The 25357-nt window shown below is 45.1% G+C and overlaps 1 protein-coding gene across 2 annotated transcripts in view; it reads left to right on the forward strand.

The window, feature by feature from the left end:
• Positions 1–25357, forward strand: part of LOC137638812 (gastrula zinc finger protein XlCGF7.1-like) — a 145272-nt gene that overhangs the window by 53933 nt on the left and 65982 nt on the right. Inside the window, exon 2 of one of the 2 annotated variants that reach the window (XR_011044190.1) lies at positions 459–553. Coding sequence is in view for 1 of the 2 variants with exons in the window: in XM_068371195.1 (XP_068227296.1) it covers positions 1128–2033 (906 nt within the window). In the remaining variant the exon portion in view is untranslated. Of the gene's footprint in view, positions 1–458; positions 2101–25357 lie in introns of those variants that run through there. The other variant, XM_068371195.1, reaches the window with a different exon arrangement.

Genomic DNA, 25357 nt, shown 5'->3' on the forward strand with positions numbered 1-25357 from the left:
TACTCCTAGAAGTCCTGTCTGTTACTGCTAAGTGGCTTGTTTTAGCTACTGCGTGTGTGAGTAATGTGGTTGTTCTTACCCTCTGCCACACCCTGCTAATTCGTGGTGGGTAGTTACATGTTGCTAAAAGTTTTAAGGTTAGTTTCAGCTGCTGCCAAAATATATCTCCATAGTAAGGAGCTTCAGGTTTGTATCGTTAGAAAAAATACCAATTATTTCCAAATTTGTCATATTCTATGTTTATCTTCTTATAGGTCACTTGGGTAATGACACCAATGTAATCTTGGAAAAGGAAATATGATACTCTTCCTTCTTGACTGTTTTGCCTATTTCAACATCCATCTCCAAGGATGCACATTGTAAACTTTTAGGTTTATAAATTTTACTTTGTTTGGTTTCCTGCATAGATTTGCTTACATCACAGTTTGTTCTGTAACTATTTCATTCTTTGATTTCAGAGCATTACATCCGAAAGAATTGTCATCATATCCTGGCTACAATAGTATGGAACTTCACTGGAGATTCTACATTCTTTAAATATTTTATGATGAAGGTAAATGTATGGTAAAGGATAAATATGAATTACCCTTTACCTCCTCAATACAGTAGATAAAGATATTGAATTATTGTATACTGTAATTGCTTTATCACTTGTGAAACCCATTTCATAGTACTATGATAGATTTATCTCAATGTAATGAAATTTTTGTACTCTATCTGTAGTATCTGTACATATGTTCTTTGGAATTTATTGTATAGGTTCCTTGTGTAGAATTAGTTCCCAATTAACATTTTTCCAAAAGGTACCTAATGGATATTTTGATTACCCATTAGTATATAATTTTCTCCAATATTGCAGCAAGATCTTGATTTGGTGGATGATTAGTAAAGGCAATGTGCTATGAAATTGTAATTTGAATATTGTAGGAGGAAATTATACTATCATATGGAAATAAGACTGTTAAAAGGGTAACATTTTTATATATAAGAAAGTTGGAACTGGTCAATGGGATGCAGGTCCATCAATAAATCTGAACAGTTTTCTTCATGTTGTACCTTTTCCTGGTCAAAGTAGATTTAACTGGATTAACTTTCATATTTTAGAGTTAGGAAATAAATTAAAGTCTATGCTATATAAGGACACAAAAGCTACAATGAATCTGGAATACACCTTAGAATTTCCTCTGAAAAAGGAAATAGGAGATCCTTCATCACTTTCTCAAATTAATTGCAGTTCAGCAGTCGGGGAGGACTGTTTGTCTATGGATCCTAGTATGGAAGTTAAGATAAAGCCAGAAGTATATGAGTCTAATAACTATGCTAATTATTCATGCAAAGTTGATTCACCGGTGTGTGACGAATATTCACCAATCACTAAAAGAGAAGTCAATGAAGTAAGTGTTCATGTATGGACAGGTATACAAGATGATAGCGACATTCATTTTGGGTCTCAGAAACAGAAATGCAAACGTAAATATCAACAGAGAAAATGCAATGGGGAGAAAGTTTCACAAGAAGTAGTTCTTGGAAAGCCATTCACTTGTGGAAATTGTGGGAAAGCATTTGGTCAGAAATATACGCTAAAAAATCACATGCTAACTCACACAGGTGAGAAGCCTTTTGTATGCAGTGTCTGTGGGAAAGGATTTTCTCAAAAAATTCATCTTGCAAATCATGTAAGAGTTCACACAGGAGAAAAGCCTTTCATATGCAGCGTCTGTGGCAAAGCTTATTCCCAGAAAATCCAACTGACTGATCATATGAGGATTCACTCTGGGGAGAAGCCATTCAAGTGCAACGAATGTGGCAAGGCCTTTGCTCGGAAAAGTTTTCTTGGTAGGCATATGAATAGCCATACTGGAGTGAAATCTTTCAATTGTTTTGAGTGTCCGAAAGCTTTTTCTCAAAAGATCCACCTCACAAAACATATGAGGATTCACACAGGGGAGAAGCCATTCAGTTGCAATGTATGCGGGAAATCCTTCTCTCGGAAATTTTGTCTCAAGAATCACATGAACATTCACACGGGATAGAAGTCTTTTGGCTGTTCTAAGTACTGAAAAGTATTTCTTAAAAACTTCATTGTACAAATCATATAAGAATTTTAAATATTTAACTTAGCCGGTGAATATATAATAGCTGCAACTCTGCGGCTCGACAGACAATATACTTAAAAAACTCACGAGCGATCGCTATGCAGGTTGCGGGTGTGCCCACCAGCGCCAACTGTCGGCCAGATACCACTCTCGGATGTAAACAAAACCTTCAATTCTTCTCTGTCGACGTTGGCGACAAGACGTACTTTTACTCGCTGTAGAACCTGGAGTTTTCCCATCATATTTGGTGAAGTACTTTAATTTGGTTTGAGCTTTCGCAGTACAGGTGTTTTTCTTCAAAATAAACCCTTGAACTCTTTTTTGAATCGGATTATTTGTTGATGACTTAGATCGTTTTTTTGGAATTTTCCTTTGACTAATTCAAAATGGCTGACCCTTCTCAAGTTCCTAAGTTTCGAAAGTGTAATGCTAGGGACTGTAATAGGCGTCTTCCAAAGGCTTCTCTCGACCCTCACACTGTTTGTTCCAATTGTCGGGGTAAAACCTGTCAATTGGGAGATCGGTGTGAGGAATGCGTGGGCCTTTCGGAATTCGATTGGATCGAATTTGATAAATATACACGCAGACTAGAGAGAGATAGGGTAAGGAGAAGTTCTTCTAGGTCCGTAGATTTTTCCTCTCCACATGCCCCTGAACCTAATCCTTCCCCTGTAGTGGTTGTTCCTAACCCCCCTCCTAGCACTCAGGAACCGTCTATGCAAGACATGATGCGTGCTATTCATGCCTTGGGGGAGAGAGTTGAGGCTTTAGCAAGTGACCGTAATCAACTCATGGCAGACGTGAAAGAACTCAAGTGCCAAAGTGCCACGGCGGAAAGTGGGAAAGTGCCTAGTGTTACGCAAAGTGTTGTGAACAGTGTTGCGACCGAGGGTTCGTCTGTTCGTGCCTGTCGTCCACCTAGTCCGGGACCTCTTGCAAGCTCCCAAGCCCAGGGGAGAAGCAATGTCGTACGACTTATGGGTTCGAGAGGCCTTGATCAGCGAACAGACGTTCCCTCTTTGGTATCAGGCGTATCTCGTCAAGATCGCCCCTACCATAAAACGAGAGAGCCCATTTTTACCTCGTCGTCCGAAGGCGTTTCACGTAAGAAACCTTGGACCCAGGTCTCTAGACCTTTAAAACGCAAGTCGGTCCCTTCAGGACAAGTCCAACGTCCCGGATGTAGCCACTGGGACAGTTCGGACCCGTTGCCGTCATCTGATGACTGCTCGCCGCCTAAGAGAGGCAAAGTTGTGCCGTCTCAGTCGCTAACCCCGTCTGTTACCGCACCCGCTTCCGTAGACCCCAAACGGGTGTTACTGCAAGACATGCAGTCTAAGCTTGCATCCCTTATGGAGGACTTCAACGCAGAGAAGGTTTCCGTTGAACCTACTGGCCGTCAGCCATCCAAACGTTCTGTTGTGCGTCCTGTTGACGTTGATGTAGCTTTCTCGCGTCAACCAGTTGGGGTTGTACCTCCCCCGATGCGATCCCGTGTGGATTTCCAGCAGCACGTTGACGTTAGGCAACTCACTGATGCGACTGGTGACGTTCAGGACGGTCACCAACCATCAAAGTTGACTTGTTTTGACGCGGTGCGTCAACCTCCGCAACCCAGTATGGTGTTGACTGCACAACCCAGACGGTCTAAACAGTCTCGGGTGGACGCTGTGCGTCCCCGCGCACCTGTTGTTGTTGACAGTTCCCAGACTGTTCAGCAGTTTCAGGACGCTGTGTCCTGCTCCGTCACGTATGCACCAGTGCGGCCGGACGCTGCGAGTCAAACGTTGCCTACCCCTTTGCCGTTTTCTCATCAGTTATCAGATGAGGAACTGTCAGATGAGGACGTTTCTGAACCACAGCCTGAGGATCAGCCTTCAGAATTAGATGAGCCTAAAGCAGTTCCACCTTCTATGGACTTTAGAAAAGTCATGCTTGTGTTTAAAGAGTTGTTCCCTGAACACTTTATCTCTGTGGCTCCTCGTTCGCCGCCGTCTGAGTTCGTTTTAGGCATTCCTGCTGCCATGCCAGCCTTTACGAAACTCGTTCTCTCTCGCTCATCCAAGAGAGCTTTACGGCTGTTAGGCGATTGGTTAGAAACCAAGAGGAGTTTAGGGAAGACGGCCTTTGCCTTCCCCCCATCTAAGCTCTCGTCTAGATCGAGCGTCTGGTATGCCACGGGAGAAGTTCTCGGCTTGGGAGTTCCTGCCTCTGCCCAGGGCGACTTCTCAAGTCTTGTAGACTCTCCCCGCCGCCTTGCCATGAGACGTGCGAAGACTAGTTGGTCATCCTCGGACCTGGACCACCTTCTTAAAGGCATCTTTAGGGCGTTTGAAGTTTTTAACTTCCTGGACTGGTGTTTGGGAGCCCTGAGTAGGAAAATCTCATCTGCCGATAGGGATGTTTCCTTACTCATTATGTCCTGCATGGACAAGGCCGTCCGCGATGGATCCAACGAGCTTTCCGCTTCTTTCACGTCCGGAGTCCTAAAGAAACGAGAGTCTCTGTGCTCTTTTCTTTCAGCAGGAGTGACGCCATGCCAAAGATCTGAGGTACTCTTTGCGCCCTTGTCTAAGTGCTTGTTTCCTGAAGTCTTAGTTAAGGAAATTGCCTTGTCTTTAGTGCAGAAGGACACCCACGATTTAGTTGCGTCCTCGGCTCGCAAAGCTCCCCCTTTGCCTGCCTTGTCTGCTAGACCTAGGATAGACACTCCAGCGTCCAGGTTTATTCCGCCCTTTCGTGGCAGAGCCCCCAGCAGGGGAGGTGCTCGTGCCGAAGGGAAGAGAGGAAAGAAGAAAGGATCCAAGTCCTCGCGGGGCAGAGTCTGACTGCCCGCAACTTCAGACAGCAGTAGGTGCCAGACTCAAGAATTTCTGGCAAGCCTGGGAGAAGAGAGGCGCAGATCAACAATCTGTGAGGTTGCTCAGAGAGGGGTACAAAATCCCTTTTGTACGCAGACCTCCTCTAGCGATGTCCCCCATCGATCTCTCTCCCAGGTACCGAGAGGAAGCAAAGAGACAAGCCCTGAAACTGGAAGTGTCTCTTTTACTAGAGAAGGGAGCGGTGGTCAAAGTCTCGGACCTTCAATCACCGGGGTTTTACAACCGTCTCTTCCTAGTATCAAAGAAGACAGGAGGTTGGAGACCGGTGCTAGACGTCAGTGCTCTGAATGTCTTTGTCACAAAGACGAAGTTCACCATGGAGACCACAAAGTTAGTCTTAGCAGCGGTCAGAAAGGGAGACTGGATGGTCTCTCTCGACCTAAGGGACGCTTACTTCCACATCCCCATTCACTCAGATTCCCAACCTTTTCTGAGATTCGTCTTCGACGATGTGGTGTACCAGTTTCGGGCCCTGTGCTTTGGCCTAAGCACGGCTCCTCTCGTGTTTACGAGGCTTATGAGGAATGTGGCAAAATTCCTCCACTTATCGGACATCCGAGCCTCCCTTTATTTGGACGACTGGCTTCTCAGAGCCTCTTCCAATCATCGCTGTCTGAAGGATCTCAATTGGACTCTAGATCTGACCAAGGAATTGGGACTCCTAGTCAACTTGGAAAAGTCCCAACTGATCCCATCCCAAACTATTCTGTATTTAGGGATGGAGATTCACAGTCCAGTTTTTCGGGCTTTTCCGTCGGCCCCCAGAATAGATCAAGCCCTGCTCGCCATCCAGAAGATGTTGAAGAAAGAACGTTGCTCAGTCAGGAATTGGATGAGTCTGGTAGGAACGCTATCATCCCTGGAGCAATTTGTCTCACTAGGAAGGCTACACCTTCGACCTCTACAATTCCATCTAGCTTTTCACTGGAAAAAGGACAAGACGCTAGAGGCGGTCTCGATCCCGATTTCCGAAAAGATAAAGACTTGTCTGACTTGGTGGAAAGACAATATCAGTCTACGAAAGGGTCTTCCCCTAGCAGTTCTGAAACCCAACCACGTTCTCTTCTCAGACGCATCGAACTTGGGCTGGGGCGCGACGCTGGACGGTCGGGAATGCTCAGGTCTGTGGAACTCGAGTCAGAGGAGCATGCATATCAACAGCAAGGAGCTTTTGGCGGTTCATCTGGCCTTGATAACCTTTGAGAATCTCCTTTGAGGCAAGGTGGTGGAGGCCAACTCGGACAACACCACGGCCTTGGCGTACATTTCTAAACAGGGAGGTACCCACTCACTGACTCTGTACGAGATCCCAAGGGACCTGCTCATCTGGTCAAAAGATCGAGGCATCTCCCTAGTTACGAGGTTCATCCAGGGCGACTTGAACGTCCTAGCAGATTGTCTCAGTCGGAAAGGGCAAGTAATTCCAACCGAATGGACCCTCCACAAGGATGTGTGCAAGAGACTTTGGGCGACTTGGGGCCAACCCACCATAGATCTCTTTGCAACCTCGCTGACCAAGAGGCTTCCAATCTATTGCTCTCCAGTCCCAGACCCAGCAGCAATACATATAGATGCCTTTCTCCTAGATTGGTCACACCTAGATCTTTACGCATTCCCACCATTCAAGATTGTCAACAAGGTACTGCAGAAATTCGCCTCTCATGAAGGGACAAGGTTGACGTTAGTTGCTCCCCTCTGGCCCGCGAGAGAATGGTTCACCGAGGTACTTCGATGGCTGGTAGACTTTCCCAGAAGTCTTCCTCTAAGAGTAGACCTTTTACGTCAGCCTCACGTAAAGAAGGTACACCAAAGCCTCCACGCTCTTCGTCTGACTGCCTTCAGACTATCGAAAGACTCTCGAGAGCTAGAGGCTTTTCGAAGTAGGCAGCCAGTGCGATTGCTAGAGCGAGGAGAGCTTCTACCATTAGAGTTTACCAATCGAAGTGGGAAGTCTTCCGAGACTGGTGCAAGTCAGTTTCCGTATCCTCGTCCAGTACCTCTGTAGCCCAAATAGCTGATTTTCTCTTATACCTGAGAAAAGTTCGCTCCCTTTCAGCTCCTACGATCAAGGGCTACAGAAGCATGTTGGCCTCGGTCTTCCGGCATAGAGGCTTAGATCTTTCCAACAATAAAGATCTGCAAGACCTCCCTAAGTCTTTTGAGACCTCTAAGGAACGTCGTTTGGCTACACCTGGGTGGAATTTAGACGTGGTCCTAAGATTCCTTATGTCAGACAGGTTTGAGCCTTTACATTCAGCCTCCCTGAAAGATCTCACTCTTAAGACTCTTTTCCTGGTATGCTTGGCCTCGGCTAAAAGAGTCAGTGAGCTTCATGCCTTCAGCAAGAACATCGGGTTTTCGTCAGAAAAAGCTACTTGTTCTCTGCAGCTTGGTTTCCTAGCCAAGAATGAGCTGCCTTCTCGTCCTTGGCCTAAATCTTTCGATATTCCTAGCTTATCGGAGATCGTAGGCAATGAACTAGAAAGAGTATTATGCCCTGTTAGAGCTCTTAAGTTCTACTTAGCTCGTACTAAACCTTTACGAGGCAAATCTGAAGCGTTATGGTGTTCGGTTAAGAAACCATCCTGACCTATGTCAAAGAATGCTTTGTCATATTTTATCAGATTGTTAATACGAGAAGCTCATTCACACTTGAGTGAGGAAGACCGATCTTTGCTTAAGGTTAAGACGCACGAGGTTAGAGCTGTAGCAACTTCCGTGGCCTTTAAGCAAAATAGATCTCTGCAAAGTATCATGGACGCAACCTATTGGAGAAGCAAGTCAGTGTTCGCGTCATTTTACTTGAAAGATGTCCAGACTCTTTACGAGAACTGCTACACACTGGGACCATTCGTAGCAGCGAGTGCAGTAGTGGGTGAGGGCTCAACCACTACAATTCCCTAATTCCATATCCTTTTAATCTGCCTCTTGAAATGTTTTTTAATGTTGTTTTTATGGGTTGTCCGGAAGGCTAAGAAGCCTTTCGCATCCTGGTTGATTTGGCGGGTGGTCAAAGTCATTTCTTGAGAGCGCCCAGATTAGGGGTTTGATGAGGTCCTGTTGTATGGGTTGCAGCCCTTGATACTTCAGCTCCTGGGAGTCTGTCAGCATCCTAAGAGGATCGCTGGGCTCCGTAAGGAAGACGTACTTACAAGGCAGAGTAATCGTCTAAGTCGACTTCCTTACCAGGTACCTATTTATTTTGGTTTTGTTATATTGATAACTGTCAAAATGAAAAAACTCTTAGCTTATACGATGTAAACATATTTAACTCTGGTCTCTACCCACCTCCTTGGGTGTGAATCAGCTATTATATATTCACCGGCTAAGTTAAATATTTAAAAATGATATTTTAATTATAAAATAAATTTTTGAATACAGGTATACTTACCCGGTGAATATATAAATTAAATGACCCTCCCTTCCTCCCCAATAGAGACGCAGTGGGACGAGAACAATTGAAGGTTTCGTTTACATCCGAGAGTGGTATCTGGCCGACAGTTGGCGCTGGTGGGCACACCCGCAACCTGCATAGCGATCGCTCGCGAGTTTTTTAAGTATGTTGTCTGTCGAGCCGCAGAGTTGCAGCTATTATATATTCACCGGGTAAGTATATTCAAAAATTTATTTTATAATTAAAATATCATTTTTCAGGTGAGAGGCAAACCATTCAGATGCAGTAACAATGGCAAAGCATTCTCATGCAAAAATGTTTCTTAGTACAGTACGTACTGTACATATATGAAGTCATGCTTGCTATGAATGTGGTGATTGCTTTTCTCTGCAAATTTATGATTCACATCATATCAATAGTCACATTGGACAGAGACCATTCAGATTGAGTAAATTTGGAAATCGTTTACTCGGAAAATTCGTCCAACTGAATATTGAAACATTTACAGTGGAGTTAAGCCCTTTAAATGTAGTGAATTTGAGGAAAAGTCTTACCTTAGAAATATGAAATCATAAGGCATATGAGAGAAGTCCTTTTGATGCTGGAAATGTTGGAATTAATGTTCTCTTGAATGTATGTTTACAAATCATATGAGGGGAACTTTCTACCTGTGACTAAAGGTATTTCACCAATTATGTTGCCTTAATGTGGCATTTTCAGGTCGGCAAGCTTGACCACTAATGTTTTCCAAACAGTTTAAGAAAGACATTGGTTTATTTGTGTTTATATAGCAGTACCTTGGTTTATGAGTTTAATCCTATCTGAGAGTTTTCTCACAACATAAACTATAACAATTCTTCCATGTGAAATAAAGGAAAGTCACTCAATGCATTCCAGATGTCTTTAAAATGGATTTTGACATATTATAAGTTTATTTTTGGGTGAGATAGCCATGTCGTCCTGATGGAAGCTCCTCATTGGCAGCTTCTACTTAGGATATTTCTGCGAATGATATACTAGAGAAATTTTACCTTACAGGTATCAACAGACTTCTAACCTCTGGAGTGAATTTCCCGAGAGATATCGTGTATATAACAGGGACATGTTAATAACAAGCCATGGTTATCCTTCCCCAAAGAGAGCAAACCTTGTCTCGAAGGATAAGGCTTAGGGTAGGAATACGTGGGCAAGAGAGCTGTTACAACTCCCAACTTCAATACTGTATGCTACAACTAACACATTTCTTGTTAAATCATTCCAGGAGCAGCCATGCATGATGTGAGGTCCTATACTGAGAATTGGGGGTGGGATGAAAAGTAGCGGGTAGGCCATCAGGACGACATGGACATCTCGCCCAAAAATAGATTTCTCTTATGTCGAAATCCGTTTTTTGGGCTTGAGCCATGTCGTGCTAATGGAAGTGTACCAGAGAATTATCATTCTCAGTTGTTGCCAGGAGAGTTTTAACCCTTTACACCCCATAGACATAATCATACTTCCCTTAGCGTTGGTAACAATGGTACCAAGCTATGGTGCAAGCGATATGTTTGTAAAAAGTAGGAGAAAAGGAAATCAACATCACAGTCCCACTAAGTGGAGATCTTAGTCTCCAGTACAGTAGATGAAAAGACTGAAGTCTATAAAATGAGGGTTAAAAATTGAGGTATACTACTTTTATTTTGTACAGTAGGTGCAATGATAGGAAAGGCAAAAAGAAACAGAAGTCTTATTGTTTCCAAAGATGCATAAATGTAACAGTAATCAATTATAACATTATATGCAGTAGATATATACAGCAAACCAGAGTTTTCCAACCCCAAAATTATGTAACAGAGAAGTAAAATAGTAACACTCATGACATAAAAGAAAAATATATCACCGTTGACTCTTTACTATATTAAATAGTACATTGAAAAGAGGAACACGAGTTCCCGAGCACAATGTAGACTGAGAAGTCCTAACTATACAGTTTATAAGAGTCCATATACAACACTTATGAAGCTGATTTAATCACACTACCAGCGGCCACTAAAAAGTGTTTAATATCTTCCAACTGACATAAGTAATGTTTGAAGAACACTCTTGAAGATTTTCATCCCATGTAAGCCTGCAAAGGACATACTGTAGACTGGAAAAAATTTAAGGAAGAGGCAACTTTTCTAGGGTCATGGCCTGATGGTATACTATCAGGGTCAGCCTTTCTGATGAAATAGGTGAGTTTTGACTTTAGATGTTTCAGAGAAAGATTAGATCCTGTCGTCTCCCCTTTAGAAAGTTAACCGCCTTTAAAAGCCCGGCTCTTAAACAGTTAGGCCTTAAGGCACTCCACAAGGCACAGAGAAGGGTCCTCCTGAAGTGGGACAATCTTCCAGGGGCCCCAGCGTTTCGGGGGAAGTTCGTATTTCGCCAAGAATTGCAGGATCTGGGTAAAGAGTTACCTCCTCCAATTCCGAGAATTCAATATGGCCATCATCCCTTGAAAGGCCCTCAATCTTGCTGACTCTAGCACCAGAAGCCATAGCAAGCAAAAAGATGGACTTTTGAGTAAGATCACTCAGAGAAGTAGAGGCGTTATCTATTGAAGAGGCAAAGTGCAGGACTTTATTCAACGACCAAGAAATAGCCTTGGGAGGAGCATTAGGTTTCAGTTTAGCACAAGCCTTTGGGATCTTATTGAACAGCTCGCTATTGAGGTCAATATCAAAAGCATAAGCAAATGGTCTTGTTATTGCCGACTTACATGAGGCGATAGTTGTAGAGGCCAGACCTTTTATCATGCAATGAGATAAAGAAAGAAATACAGAAGTCCCTAGGAATGGAAGAGGGCTGATGACTTTCATGAATGCAACCCATTTTTTTCAGGAAGACAAATATCATCATTTCGTGATGTTGTACTTGTACTCTTCTCCTTTGTTGCTCCGAACTCTCTGAGCTACTAGGGCAAGAAACTCATAAGTTGAGGGGTTATCGTTATCCAAGAGTAAGTGACTTTCTTCAGTTGAACATCCTGGGACAGCACTGGAGATGGTAGAGGGACCTGGAGAGGTTTGAGTTCCAGAACAAGAGGATACCAATTGCTCTTGGGGCACTAGGAGCCACTAGAGCTGTTGTTCCCTTGAATGTCCGCAGTTTGTTCAGGAGCTTGAATGGTGGGAATAGGTAGATGTGAGGCCACTGGTTCTAATCCAGAGACATAGCATCCGTTCCTGTCGCTTCCGGATCGAAGTTTGGTGCTACATACCAGGGAAGCTTCTTGTTGAAGTTCGTGGCAAGGAGATCGATTTGTAGTTCTGGAACTTGCTCTAGGATAAAACAGAATAATTTTGCATCCAGAGACCATTCTGTTTTCAGAGTCTTGGATCTTGATAGGCGTTCGCCGTCACATTGCGAACCCCTTCGAGGGGAACTACTGAGAGATGCCAGTTCCTCCGCTTTGCTAAAGTGAGTATAGCTAGGATCACATGGTTGATCTGAGGAGACCTGGAGCCCTTTCTGTTGACACAGTGGACTATCGTCCTGTTGTCGATAACTAATTTGATGTGTTATTTCGTCTTTGGGTTCAGTCTCTTCAGAGTCAGAAACAGTGCCATAGCTTCCAGAATATTGATGGGAAATTTCTGAAATGAGATTGACCATCAACCCTGTACTTTCTTCTTGGAAGGGGAGTGTCTCCCCCAACCTTGTTCTGAGGCATCCGTGTGAAAAGTCACGAAAGGAGGAGGGTACTGCAGTGGTCCACAGCTTTTGCAGTAAGACTGTGGTTTTGTGATGAAGATCTCTCTGAGCATATGATGCCTTTCTTATCCAGACTCTGTTTGCATCTTTGAGTATTACTTTTGGGATTGAATCCGTCACGGCAGTGAACTGCAGTGAGCCCAAGAGACTTTTCTGTTGCCGTCAGGTGAGAACTTTTAAACGAAGTAGGCACTTGACAGAGTTTGCGCTTTCCTTTCTCTTGCCTTGCGGTAGAGAGAGGATGTGTGACTTTAGATTCCAGTGAAGCCCTAGCAACTGGAATTCTTGAGCTTGAGACAGCCTGGACTTTTCGAAGTTGATCTGAAAGCCCAGAGACTAGGAATTTCATGACTTTTTGATCTGTCCGAAGGCACTCTGAATTTGTTGCAGCCCAGACCAGCCAGTCGTCCAGGTATACCATCACCTGGAGGCCTCTGTTCCGTAATTGTTGGACGATGGCCTCGACTAACTTTGTGAAAATCCTTAGACCTATATTGAGCTAGAAGGGCATAGCTCTGAACACATAGGCCTTTCTTGCCAGTTTGAAACCAAGGTAGAGAGAGAAGTGCCGACCTATCGGAAGATGACAATAGGCATCTGTAAGATCAATGGAGATGGTGTAGGCCCCCTGGGGTAGTAGGGTACGTATTTGCGAGATAGTTAGCATCTGGAACTTGTCGTTCAGAATGATTTTGTTTGGTGGAGATAAGTCCAGAATAGTTCGAAGAGTGTTTGAATCTTTCTTGGGCACGCAGAATAGCCACCATTGAAAGTTCATGGATTTTGTGCAATGGATGACTCCTCCCAAAAATGGGGTTGTGGGTTGGAAGAACCTCTTGAACTGGGGTGGATTTTGTCACCATTTCCAACCCAGTCCGTTTGAAACTACATTATGCTGTGAGCCCAGGGATCGAACTCCCATCGATCCCTGAACAGGTGAAATCGTCTCCCTACCGGGAGCTCCCCATCGTTGGTGTGAAGGACCAGCATCTTTAAATGCCTTGCCTCTACTTCTTTGGCCTCTACATTGATTGCCTTTTCCAGACCTTCCCCTGCTATTGGAGCCCTTCTTTTAAGCCCTGGCAGGGTGGAACGTGGTGGTGGCTCTCTCATACGCCGGGTTGAAGGCTGCAGACTGTGATACATACTGCTGGGAACCTTGTATACAGTCTGAGGATGGCGGCAACTGAGGCTGTCGCGACAGGAAAGGATTTCCTTCCCTTATAGTGTCGTCTGGGCTTCTTGCCCTTGGGTTAAGGTCCTTCACCTGGGGGTAAATTTCCTTGAAGAGGACATACCCCATTTGTCTATAAGGCTCATAGGCTCATAATCTACCGAGCCGCTTTGTCCATGACTTCCTTAACCAATTTCTCGGGGAAGAGGTTTTCCCCCAGATATTAGAGTTGATGAGTTTTCTAGATTCATGCCTGATCGTAGCAGTGGCTAGGATATGGTCTCTACATGCTCTTCTGTCTAGGAAGAAAGCATGGAGATCTCTATGAAACATAGTTAGGTGAGTCTTCGCCAAGACAGGGGAGAGACCAGGTTTGTAATAGTTTCCAATAAGCATCTCTAGATAAGATTGGAAGGATAAAGAGGCAGATAGTCTCTCTTTGGCTTTTAATTCTTCCCTTAACGGGGATTTGGGAATTCTATGCAGTTTCTCATTAAACTGCTTGCCTCCAATGTCTTTAGCTAGTTTTCCAACAGTAAAGGTTTGTATCAAAAGGAAGGGCTAGGGAGACAGGTTTACACTCCTCTAGCACTGGAAATGGTCTACCCTCCACTACTGCTTTCTTTACAACCTCTAAGCTTTTAGAGACGAAAGGGAAGACAGTATCTTTGGGGGCTACAAAGGTGGCCTACTTCCTGCCAAAGGCAGAAAAATGTTATTTTTATTAATAAAATAAATTTTTGAATATACTTACCCGATAATCATGTAGCTGTCAACTCCGTTGCCCGACAGAATTCTATGGAGGGATACGCCAGCTATCACAATACTAGAAGGGGGTGTACTTACCAGCGCCACCTGTGGCCAGGTACTCAATCATTTGTTGTTGACACCTCCTCAATTATTCCTCGGTCCACTGGTTCTCTCTGGGGAGGAAAGGGAGGGTCGATTAAATCATGATTATCGGGTAAGTATATTCAAAAATTTATTTTATTAATAAAAATAACATTTTTCAATATTAAACTTACCCGATAATCATGTAGCTGATTCACACCCAGGGAGGTGGGTGAAAACCAGTGTACATGATTAAAGGATAGCTAAGTATCCCAAAATTTCATATAACAGTTATCTCAAATAACAATGAAATAATAAGTACCTGGTAAGGAAGTCGAATAGAACCGTTACTCTGCCTTTTATTTAAAGTTCGTCTTCCTTACTGAGCGCAGCGTTCCTCTTGGAGGCTGAATCAACCCAAAGGTGCCAAAGTACAAGGGGTTGCAACCCTACTAAAGGACCTCTACCAAACCTTTAACCCAGGCGCTTCTCAAGAATGAATAGACCACCCGCCAAATCCAAGGATGCGGAAGGCTTCTTAGCCTACCGTAACAACCATAAAAACAACAATAAAAGTATTCAAGAGAAAGGTTAAAAAGGTTATGGGATTATGGGAATGTAGTGGCTGAGCCCTCACCTACTACTGCACTCGCTGCTACGAATGGACCCAGGGTGTAGCAGTTCTCGTAAAGAGACTGGACATCTTTCAGATAAAATGATGCAAACACTGACTTGCTCCTCCAATAGGTTGCATCCATAATGCTCTGCAGAGAACGGTTTTTATTAAAGGCCAACGAAGTAGCTACAGCTCTTACTTCGTGGGTCCTTACCTTCAGCAATGCAAGGTCTTCCTCCTTTAAGTGAGAATGTGCTTCTCTGATCAGAAGCCTTATATAGTACGAAAGCCCATTCTTGGACATGGGTCTCGAGGGTTTCTTGATGGCACACCATAAGGCTTCTGACTGTCCTCGAATAGGTTTAGACCTCTTCAGATAATATTTGAGAGCTCTGACAGGGCAAAGAACTCTCTCTAGTTCGTTACCTACCATGTTGGAGAGGCTAGGTATTTCGAACGATCTAGGCCAAGGACGTGAAGGAAGCTCGTTCTTTGCTAGGAATCCAAGCTGAAAAGAACATGTAGCTGATTCGGTTGTGAAACCAATGTTCTTGCTGAAGGCATGAACCTCACTGACTCTCTTAGCTGTTGCAAGGCAAACGAGAAAAGCAGTCTTGAGGGTAAGATCCTTGAAGGAAGCTGACTGGAGAGGTTCGAACCTAGATGTCATAAGGAACCTTAAGACTACGTCCAGATTCCAGCCTGGAGTGGAAAGACGACGTTCTTTAGACGTCTCAAAAGACTTGAGAATGTCTTGAAGGTCCTTGTTGGAAGACAGGTCCAAACCCCTGTGGCGGAGGACTGAGGCCAACATGCTCCTATACCCTTTAATCGTAGATGTTGAAAGGGATCTCTCATTCCTAAGATGAAGAAGGAAGTCAGCTATTTGGATCACAGAGGTATTGGTAGAGGATATTGAATTGGCTCTACACCAGCTTCGGAAGACCTCCCACTTAGACTGGTAGACTCTACGAGTGGAAATTCTTCTAGCTCTGGCAATCGCACTGGCTGCCTCCTTCGAAAAGCCTCTAGCTCTAGCGAATCTTTCGACAGTCTGAAGGCAGTCAGTCGAAGAGCGTGGAGGTTTGGGTGCAACCTGTCTACGTGTGGTTGACGTAGAAGGTCCACTCTTAGAGGTAGAGTCCTGGGGAAGTCGACTAGCCATTGACGTACCTCTGTGTACCATTCTCTTGCAGGCCAAAGGGGAGCAACCAGCGTCAGCCGTGTCCCTTCGTGCGAGACGAATTTCTGCAGAACTTTGTTTATAATCTTGAACGGAGGGAATGCGTAAAGGTCGAGATGGGACCAGTTCAGAAGAAAAGCATCTACATGAACCGCTGCAGGGTCTGGAACAGGGGAACAATAAAGCGGAAGTCTCTTGGTGATGGAGGTGGCAAACAGGTCTATGGTAGGTTGACCCCACAACGTCCAAAGTCTGTTGCACACACTCTTGTGGAGGGTCCATTCCGTGGGAATGACCTGATTCCTTCTGCTGAGGCGATCCGCTGAAACATTCATATCGCCCTGGATGAACCTCGTGACCAGTGTGAGGTTTAGACCTCTTGACCAAATGAGGAGGTCCCTTGCGATCTCGTAAAGGCTCCTCGAATGGGTCCCTCCTTGCTTGGAGATGTAAGCCAAGGCTGTGGTGTTGTCTGAATTCACCTCCACCACTTTGCCTAGCAGGAGGGACTTGAAGTTCAACAGGGCAAGATGGACTGCTAACAGTTCCTTGCAGTTGATGTGGAGTAATCCTTGTTCCTTGTTCCATACTCCTGAGCATTCCCGTCCGTCCAAGGTCGCACCCCAGCCCGAGTCCGATGCATCCGAGAAGAGATGAAGATGGGGGGTCTGGATGGCCAATGATAGACCCTCCTTGAGAAGAAGATTGTGCTTCCACCACCGGAGAGTGGTCTTCATCTCTTGGTTGATAGGGATAGAGACTGCTTCTAGAGTCGAGCCCTTGTCCCAATGAGCTGCAAGATGGAATTGAAGAGGGCGGAGGTGGAGTCTCCCTAGCTCGACAAACAGGGCCAGAGATGAGAGGGTCCCTGTGAGACTCATCCACTGTCTCACTGAGCAATTGCTCCTCTTCAGCATGCTCATGATGCACTGTAGGGCTTGGTTTATCCTGGGGGCCGATGGAAAAGCCCGAAAATCCCGACTCTGAATCTCCATTCCCAGGTACACAATGGATTGGGAGGGAATGAGTTGAGATTTCTCTATATTGACTAATAGACCTAGGTCTCTGATTAGATCTAAAGTCCAAGAGAGGTTCTCCAGACAACGACGACTCGTGGAGGCTCTCAACAGCCAGTCGTCTAGGTAGAGGGAGGCTCTGATGTTCGATAAGTGCAGGAATTTCGCTACATTCCTCATCAGATGAGTAAAGACCATAGGAGCTGTGCTTAGGCCAAAACACAGGGCTTGGAACTGATAGACAACCTTTCCGAAAACGAATCTCAGGAAAGGTTGGGAGTCTGGATGAATGGGAACGTGAAAGTATGCATCTTTCAAGTCCAACGAGACCATCCAGTCCTCCTGTCTGACCGCTGCTAAGACCGACTTGGTCGTCTCCATTGTGAACGTCTGCTTGGTGACATACTCGTTGAGAGAGCTGACGTCCAGCACCGGTCTCCAACCTCCTGTCTTTTTGGCCACAAGAAAGAGACGGTTGTAGAAGCCCGGGGATTGATGGTCCCGGACTATAACCACTGCCTTCTTCTGCACAAGTAGCGACACCTCCTGTTGCAATGCTAGCCTCTTGTCCTCTTCTTTGTAGTTGGGAGAGAGGTTGATGGGCGATGTGGTCAGAGGCGGTTTGAGGCAGAATGGAATCCTGTAACCGTACCTCAGCCAACTGACAGACTGTGCGTCTGCACCTCTCTTCTCCCAGGCTTGCCAGAAGATCTTGAGCCTGGCTCCTACTGTTGTCTGGAGAATCTGAGAGTCAGTGCTTTCCCTTAGATGTCCTGGGTCCTTTCTTAGACTTGCCCCTGTGAGAGTCTGGACGGGAGCTTCCTCGGCTGGGGGCTCTACCACGAAAGGGCGGTATGAACCTAGTGGCCGGGGTATCAGCCACTGGAGAGCGATAAGTCTTGGGGACAGAGGTGGTAACCTTAGACTTACGAGCCGATGAAGCTACAAGATCGTGCGTGTCCTTCTGTATCAGGGCAGCCGACAAGTCCTTAACTAGCTCCTCGGGAAAGAGGAACTTTGAGAGTGGAGCAAAAAGGAGCTGTGACCGCTGGCACGGTGTAATGCTGGCTGAGAGGAAGGTACACAGTTGTTCCCTTTTCTTCAACACCCCTGATACAAATAACGACGCTAGCTCACCCGATCCATCCCTGATAGCCTTATCCATGCAGGACATAATTAACATGGCAGAGTCTTTGTCCGCAGGAGATGTTTTCTTGCTGAGGGCTCCCAGGCACCAGTCGAGAAAGTTGAACATTTCGAAAGCTCTGAACAACCCTTTCAGAAGATGATCCAGGTCTGAGAAGGTCCAACAAACCTTCGAGCGTCTCATCGCAGTCCTCCTAGGCGAGTCCACCAGACTTGAGAAGTCAGCCTGGGCAGAGGCAGGAACTCCCAAGCCTGGTGCTTCCCCTGTGGCATACCAAACGCAACCTTTCGATGCGAGCTTCGTTGGAGGGAACATGAAGGAAGTCTTGCCCAGGTGTTGTTTAGACTGAAGCCACTCCCCTAAGGTCCTTAAGGCCCTCTTGGAGGATCTAGCTAGGACAAGCTTAGTATAGCTCGACTTAGCTTGTTGCACGCCTAGCGAAAACTCAGATGGAGGAGAGCGGGGAACAGCAGAGACGAAGTGGTCAGGGTAAAGCTCCCTGAGTAGAGCCAAGACCTTTCTAAAATCAACAGACAAAGGAGAAAGCTTAGACTCCTCCACGTCTGATGAGGGATCAAGATGTGCCTCCTCATCATCCGACACTTCATCAGCAGAAGGTAGCGAAGCAAAAGGACCAGAATGCTGAACCGCAGAGTCAGAACGGGTAGGAACAACAACAGAGGTTTCCTCAACTTGAGGGAAAACCTGAGGTTCAGACTGCATAGGCTGAACAACAGTCGGAGCAGAAGGCAGGTGCAAGGGTGAAGGAGGTTGACTCCTAGCAAGAGTTGCACCCAAGGATTGCACCAGCTGAGCGGAGGACGGAGGCGGAGTAGTCCGTTCCTGTTCCTGAGAGATGAGTGGAGCATGAGAAGGTTGAGGCTGCGCAGAACAAGGTAAAGTTCTAGCAAGCTGAGGCTCCTGAGGCGCAAGTGCATGGTGTAGATGAGCTTGCTTAGATGAGGGTTGAACTCGGTGCAGCGCTGGTTGAGCAGACAGACTCACGGAGGGGAGAGGTTGTTGTACCCCAACCGAGAGTTGCACCACTGGTGGAGCAGCAAGGGGAGGAGGAGGAAGAGTGTAACTCTCCTGATCCCAAAGCAAGGGTTGCCTTAAAGAAGGCTGAGGCTGAACAACACTGTGAACAGCAAACTCCGAAAGTGGTTCAACATCGTACGCCTGGCAGATGGTGCTGCGACCAGGCGGAGCAGGTGCAGGCTGGGCGAGCACAGGCGGAGCAGGTGCAGGCTGGGCGAGCACAGGTGCAGCGAGAATAGGTGGAGGGAGTGCAGGAGGTGCAACACTCTCAGCCCGACACTCACGCATCAAGTCCGAAAGCTGAACTTGCATGGACTGAAGCAGGGTCCACTTGGGGTCGGCAGAAACGATAACAGACTGAGGTAAAGTCACAGTCGGGGTCTGTATAGGCAGAACCTTACTCCTCTTGGGCGGAGTACAGTCGACCGATGACAGAGGCGAGTCGGAGCTGAGCCAATGACTGCAACCTGGCTGAGCACTCGCTGACTGAACTCCACGTTTAAGCGGTCTCGAGACCTGAGACCAACGTTTCTTCCCTGCATGAAGATCAGCGGACGAGAAGACGGGCTCAATCGTCTGCAGGTGGGAGTGACGGTCTAAGGAAGACACGCCCGCAACCACCGAGGATAATTCTGTGCGCCTAACAAGGCCTGTCGAACCCTTAAGCCCTTCGACATTGCTTCTCCCCTGGGCATGGGAGCTTGCAAGAGGTCCCGGACTGGGAGGACGACTGGCTCGCACAGAAAAATCCTCACGCACCACACTGGTACCACTAGCACTTGGCACTGCACAGACACTAGCACTCGTCACAGCACTGGCACTATTTCCACCCACTGCACTCTTGACCTTCAGTTCTTTAACCTCGGCCATCAGAGACTTATGGTCACTTACCACTGATTCTACTTTATCTCCTAAAGCCTGAATAGCACGCAAAACAGTTGACATATCAGGCGGAGGGCACACAGTAGGTTCGGGGGAAGCCACTACAGGGGTAGGAAAAGGTAGGGGATCATGAGGTGAGGAAAACATAGAAGAGTGAGAAGAACTTCTCCTAGCTCTAGTTCTCTCTAACTTGGATGAATATTTTAAAAGACGTACAAAATCCAATTCCGAAAGTCCGGCGCACTCCTCACACCGATTTTCTAATAGACAGGGCCTGTCCCTACAGTCAGAACAAGCGGTGTGAGGATCTACCGAGACCTTCGGAATACGCCTATTGCAAGACCTACATCGTCTATGGGAGGGAGCTTGCGAAACGTCAGACATCTTGTTTCAAAGAGTAAGTCAAAGGGTGATCCAAAAACAAGCAAAAATTCATTAACCGTTAATCAGAGTTTATATAAAAGCTAACTAGCTAATATAAAAAGGATTCCAGTATGCGACAGCCGTTAATCTAAGAGAATACTTCACCAAATATCCATGAATAAACTCGAAGACCATGAGCGTATCCCAGAACGTCTAGCCGGAAGCACGACAGAGGAATAATTGAGGAGGTGTCAACAACAAATGATTGAGTACCTGGCCACAGGTGGCGCTGGTAAGTACACCCCCTTCTAGTATTGTGATAGCTGGCGTATCCCTCCATAGAATTCTGTCGGGCAACGGAGTTGACAGCTACATGATTATCGGGTAAGTTTAATATTGAAAATTGGGTATTAGTGAATTTGACCATCTTCAGCCCCTTAACCAAAAGAGACTGAGCCTTGCTATGGTCCAAGATGATTGTTTCCTTAGGGATCATATCATCCCCAATGGACGCTTCCGAGTTAAGCCTTATGTAGCAGTAAGGATAACTATCGATTGATAGGAAAAATTCCAAGTCCGAGACTGGCTTGGTACCCAAACCCTTTCCGATTTGGAGGTACCTTTCACTTAAGGCCATATGCTCAGCATAACAACAAGGGTTCTTAACTGTGCATTCTGATAGGCTGGAAGCTGGGGGAGCCTTAGAAGTAGGTCCTTTTTGTAAAGCTTCTATCTTCTCTATGAGGTCCACTTGAAAACGTTCACATTTGGTATTGTAGTTAGGTTTTCCATGAAAGCTTTCATGATGTTTTTCAAGGACACCATAAGTTCCAACTCACTAAGAAGTGAAGGTTTGTCTAACGTAAGAATGTGAGTGGAGGTGGAAGCTGGGGCTTGAGCAGCAGGGATGAGGAACAAACTAAAGAGGCACTGGGAACTGTCCTCACCCTATGTAGATTCAATGACCCTCCAGAGGCTTCCGTGGTTAGCAAGATCCTCTCTCTCTCTGATAACACAAAAGAAGTTGTTGACATGTTGTCGGCGTCCAGGTTCATGACTTTCAGAGTGTCTCGAAGTTCATCATCCGCATGATCTGCTGGTACCAGCTGGAGTTGAACTGTCGATAACTGGTGACCAAACACAGGGGTTGCCTCAGCCTTGGTAAAGAGGAGATCCTTCAGTTCCAGAGAAGGAAGATAAGGGGCACCTTGTTAAGAGTTCTGGAAACTTCTTACCCAATAACGGAGCGTCTTTCGACTCCTTTGTTGTGCGTCCAAGGAGATGTCAGTGGCATAAAAGCCGGTGCGAAGGTCCGTGCAAACCTGACAGTAGGTTCCCAGATTGCAACGGATCCCTTGGAAACAGGGCATTTTGCATGTTTCCGGCAGGTAATGTGGCCACAGGGCAACTTGACCCGCCTGGTACAGGTGACCGTTGAACACTCCATGTCATCAGCAACCTGTAAAGAAGAGAAATTTCAACGAGTATACATCATTAGAAATTATATCTTAAAATTAAGTAAACACAATAAATCCTAACCTGAATATGGCTAAAGATTGAAAATAATCAAAACACATACCAAATAGCTAAAAATTCAATAGAGATTTATGAAAGAAAATTATTATTTACAGTGAGGAATCCAACTGACCAACTCAGTAGGACAATATTCCTCAGATATGGGAGTAGGAAAGAGCAGATGACTAGTCTAAGTATGCAGCTGAGGCGGCAGAGGGAATGACCCATAGCCAACGCATAGCCAGTGCTAGAAGAAATCAAGCTGAGAAGACTGGAAGCAGAGACAGAAGGCGACACTTCTACCTAGATAGGCTATCCCGGCAAGGGAGTCAAGACTCCGCAGCAAGAGGGACATGGCACAGGAATGGAAGCTGGCGACACAGAACAGGCAACTGCCAAGGTGGCAGAGGAGGCCCTCAAGGGGTACCAACACTATGCCTAATTAGGGTTAAGCCATATGGAGAACTGTGCAAGCAAGCCTAGCATACCTAGTGGGCGAGGAAAAACTCAAAAGCCAGGGTAAGATGACTAGACAAGAGGAACATAGTTCCCAGTACAGTCAGGTTATGGGCTAACTAGGAAAGGGAAGGGACATAAAAAACACCCAAGGGTGATCTCTAAGGCTGCAGAGAGATTTAGTCCAGGAAAAAGAAAATCTCGACCACGTAGGGCCAAGAAAGATAGCTTACTAGTTATCCTGTCCAAGAATGGAGACAAAGCTTACTTCAGCCGCCATGGGACTAGACAGAGATGAGAACAAACTTCCACAGCAGGTAGGCACACTAACAGGCACAATAATAAAGAAAAAACGGCTGGTGATGGAAGACTCAGAAATTTGTGAGGCGGCGTGACAGGAAGGCCTAACTGCGACATTAGAACAGGAATAGCGTTCCAAGGGGTCTGGAGTGATAGGGCACGGGCACTGAGGACAAGTCCTCACAACCAGCGATAGCCTACCCGAGACTAACAGGGAAGCCTAAGAATGGTTAAGGCGACACAAGGGGGTCTACCTGTAAGCATTAGAACGGGGTAATGCATTCCAGTGGGTAAACATAAGTAGACACAAAGGACAAGTTCCCAAGACCTGTGCTGCCTCGCCAAACATATAGGCTAAGTGGAAGGTGAAAACAGTCACCCTAGACCAACTGAAAGCACTATCCAACTCCCAGAGGGACCTTTAAGACTGCAGCTCCCCGCTGTGATGAGTCGACAGCATGGGAGGATAAACAGCCTCACCAAACCAGTAAGGTTAGGTGGAAGAAGGGGATGGTGCACAAGTGAAAATTTATCAGACATGGCTGCCAGCTAGGGTAGGCTAGCCTAAGTCAATGCTGATAAAAATCACACAAGAAACACTAAAAAGGTGGTGGGGTACCCATAATCATACCACACTGTAAAAGAATAATGTAAAACATATTCCTATAATAATATGACTAAATAACTAAGCATTTCTGAGCTATTTGGTAACATGATGCTATGGCGCTGACTGCATGCCAGCCACAGAATAATGAAAGCGTGCAAATCAAAGTAAACATGGGACGGAGACGAGAAATTCTCCAACTCACAAAAAGGGGGTTATTTAACTTAGTCGATGAGAAAGAAGCTGAAGCATCCTTGATCGAAACTCACTCAAAAAGCTAAGAAAAACAGGCAGAAAATCTCCAAGCGACCGTCAAAGATGTAGACTGCGAAAGGGAATGGATCAACAGGAAAAGTTGTTGCGGCTTTCCCGCCCACTTATTCCTACCCTAACCCTTATCTTTCGAGTCAAGGTTAACTCTATTCGGAGAAGGATAACCACGGCTTTTTAATAACATGTCCCTGTTATATTCACGATATCTCTCGGGATATTCACCTGGAGGTTAGAACTCTGTTGATACCTCTATGGTGAAATTTTTCTGGTATATCATTCGCAGAAATATCCCAAGTAGAAGTTGCCAATGAGGACCTTCCATCAGGACGACATGCCTAGAGCCCAAAAATACAAATACTGTACACAGTACTACACACAATTTTAAAGGTTTGCAATAGAAATTATTGAAGAATTTATAACCCTTAACATCAGAAATGAATATAAATAATAATTTATAATGAAATAATAGAAATACATAACTAGCACTTTACCTTTGAGGAGAGTGATGACTTGTATAAGGAAGATGAGAGAGGAGGTGGGGTTTACTGCATGGAGGGAGAATCTTCCTCTATAAAAACTTTATCAGGAGTGCTCTCTCCTGAACAGCATTCACTATCACTAACTGAATCACTCAATTTATGCTTTCTGGACACTTGGTCGTCATCTTTTACTCTTACAATCAGCTTTGACTAGGAACCTATTGAGAGATGGCTATTTTTTCCTTTTATTTAGAATGGTATGAAACTGTGACTTAGGTTTGACAGTAAATAGATTTACTGTTCTCCCTGTCAAAGCCTTATCTGGGTGATGTGTTTCTACAAAATTTTGTAGAAACCTTACAACGTTAAGAACATGTTGACGGTGATTCTTCAGTGTCGGCTTCGGTTTCGTATCGTCAGATACTTGATAAATTCTTTATTGTTCAGAATTGAAACTGTACTACTCATGGTTGTTGTAGTGCAATTGTGCAGTTTTGGAAGGTCAGCTGCATGCATACGTTGCTCATGCTTCATGATGATTTTTTTTTTAGTTTCTCAGATAATCTTTTTCTTCTTACTGTTTTTCCTAATCATCTTGGTTGCTGTTATCATGATACAGTACTGTTAACTATACAATGCAGCGAAAACTGCCTTTATGATGAAAAATAGCAATCATAACGTGAGAAAGATCATGCAGTCACAACTGTACAAAAAAATAGTTCCAAAGATGCACATATAAGATGATGATTCTACTAGCGCTGCTTGAAAAGTAGAAGCGTTAGGTTCTGACCAAGGTTGGGGGTGCAAGCAAATACGATACAAAATTGAGTAAAGAGCTTGTGAACACTACGTGGGTGGTGTATGGCTACTGTTTGACTGATTTCTGGTCATCAGTCGCTGGTTTTGTTAGTACTGTACGTCCACAAAAAATGCATAAACAGAGAAAAATTTTTGCTCGCAGATAGATACAATGCTCGTAAAGCTATTTGAATTTATATGCTCATAGAGTAAAGTGTATCGATTTGCTCGTATTCTAGGCTACTCATAAAATGAGTTAGATCCACTCCTGGAGTGAGCTCACAATCCAAAATGGTCGTAAATCAATTTCCCATAGGAAATCAAGGAAAGGCATTCAATGCATGCCACATGTTGATGAATACACATACTGTATACACTCATTTTTAAAGGGTTGTACTGTAATGTTTGAAAAAAAAAAATTATAGCTCCTAACATCAGAAATGAATATTTTTTAATAATTCACAATAAAAGATATAAATTTATTGACAAATTAAGTCGCACCTTACCTTTGGTGAGGGTTGTGGCTGGCATGGCGGAGAAGAGAGAGGATGAGGAGTGGGTTACTGCTTGGAAGG

This window comes from Palaemon carinicauda, chromosome 3, assembly GCF_036898095.1.
Source record: "Palaemon carinicauda isolate YSFRI2023 chromosome 3, ASM3689809v2, whole genome shotgun sequence".
Taxonomy (NCBI): Eukaryota; Metazoa; Arthropoda; class Malacostraca; order Decapoda; family Palaemonidae; genus Palaemon; species Palaemon carinicauda.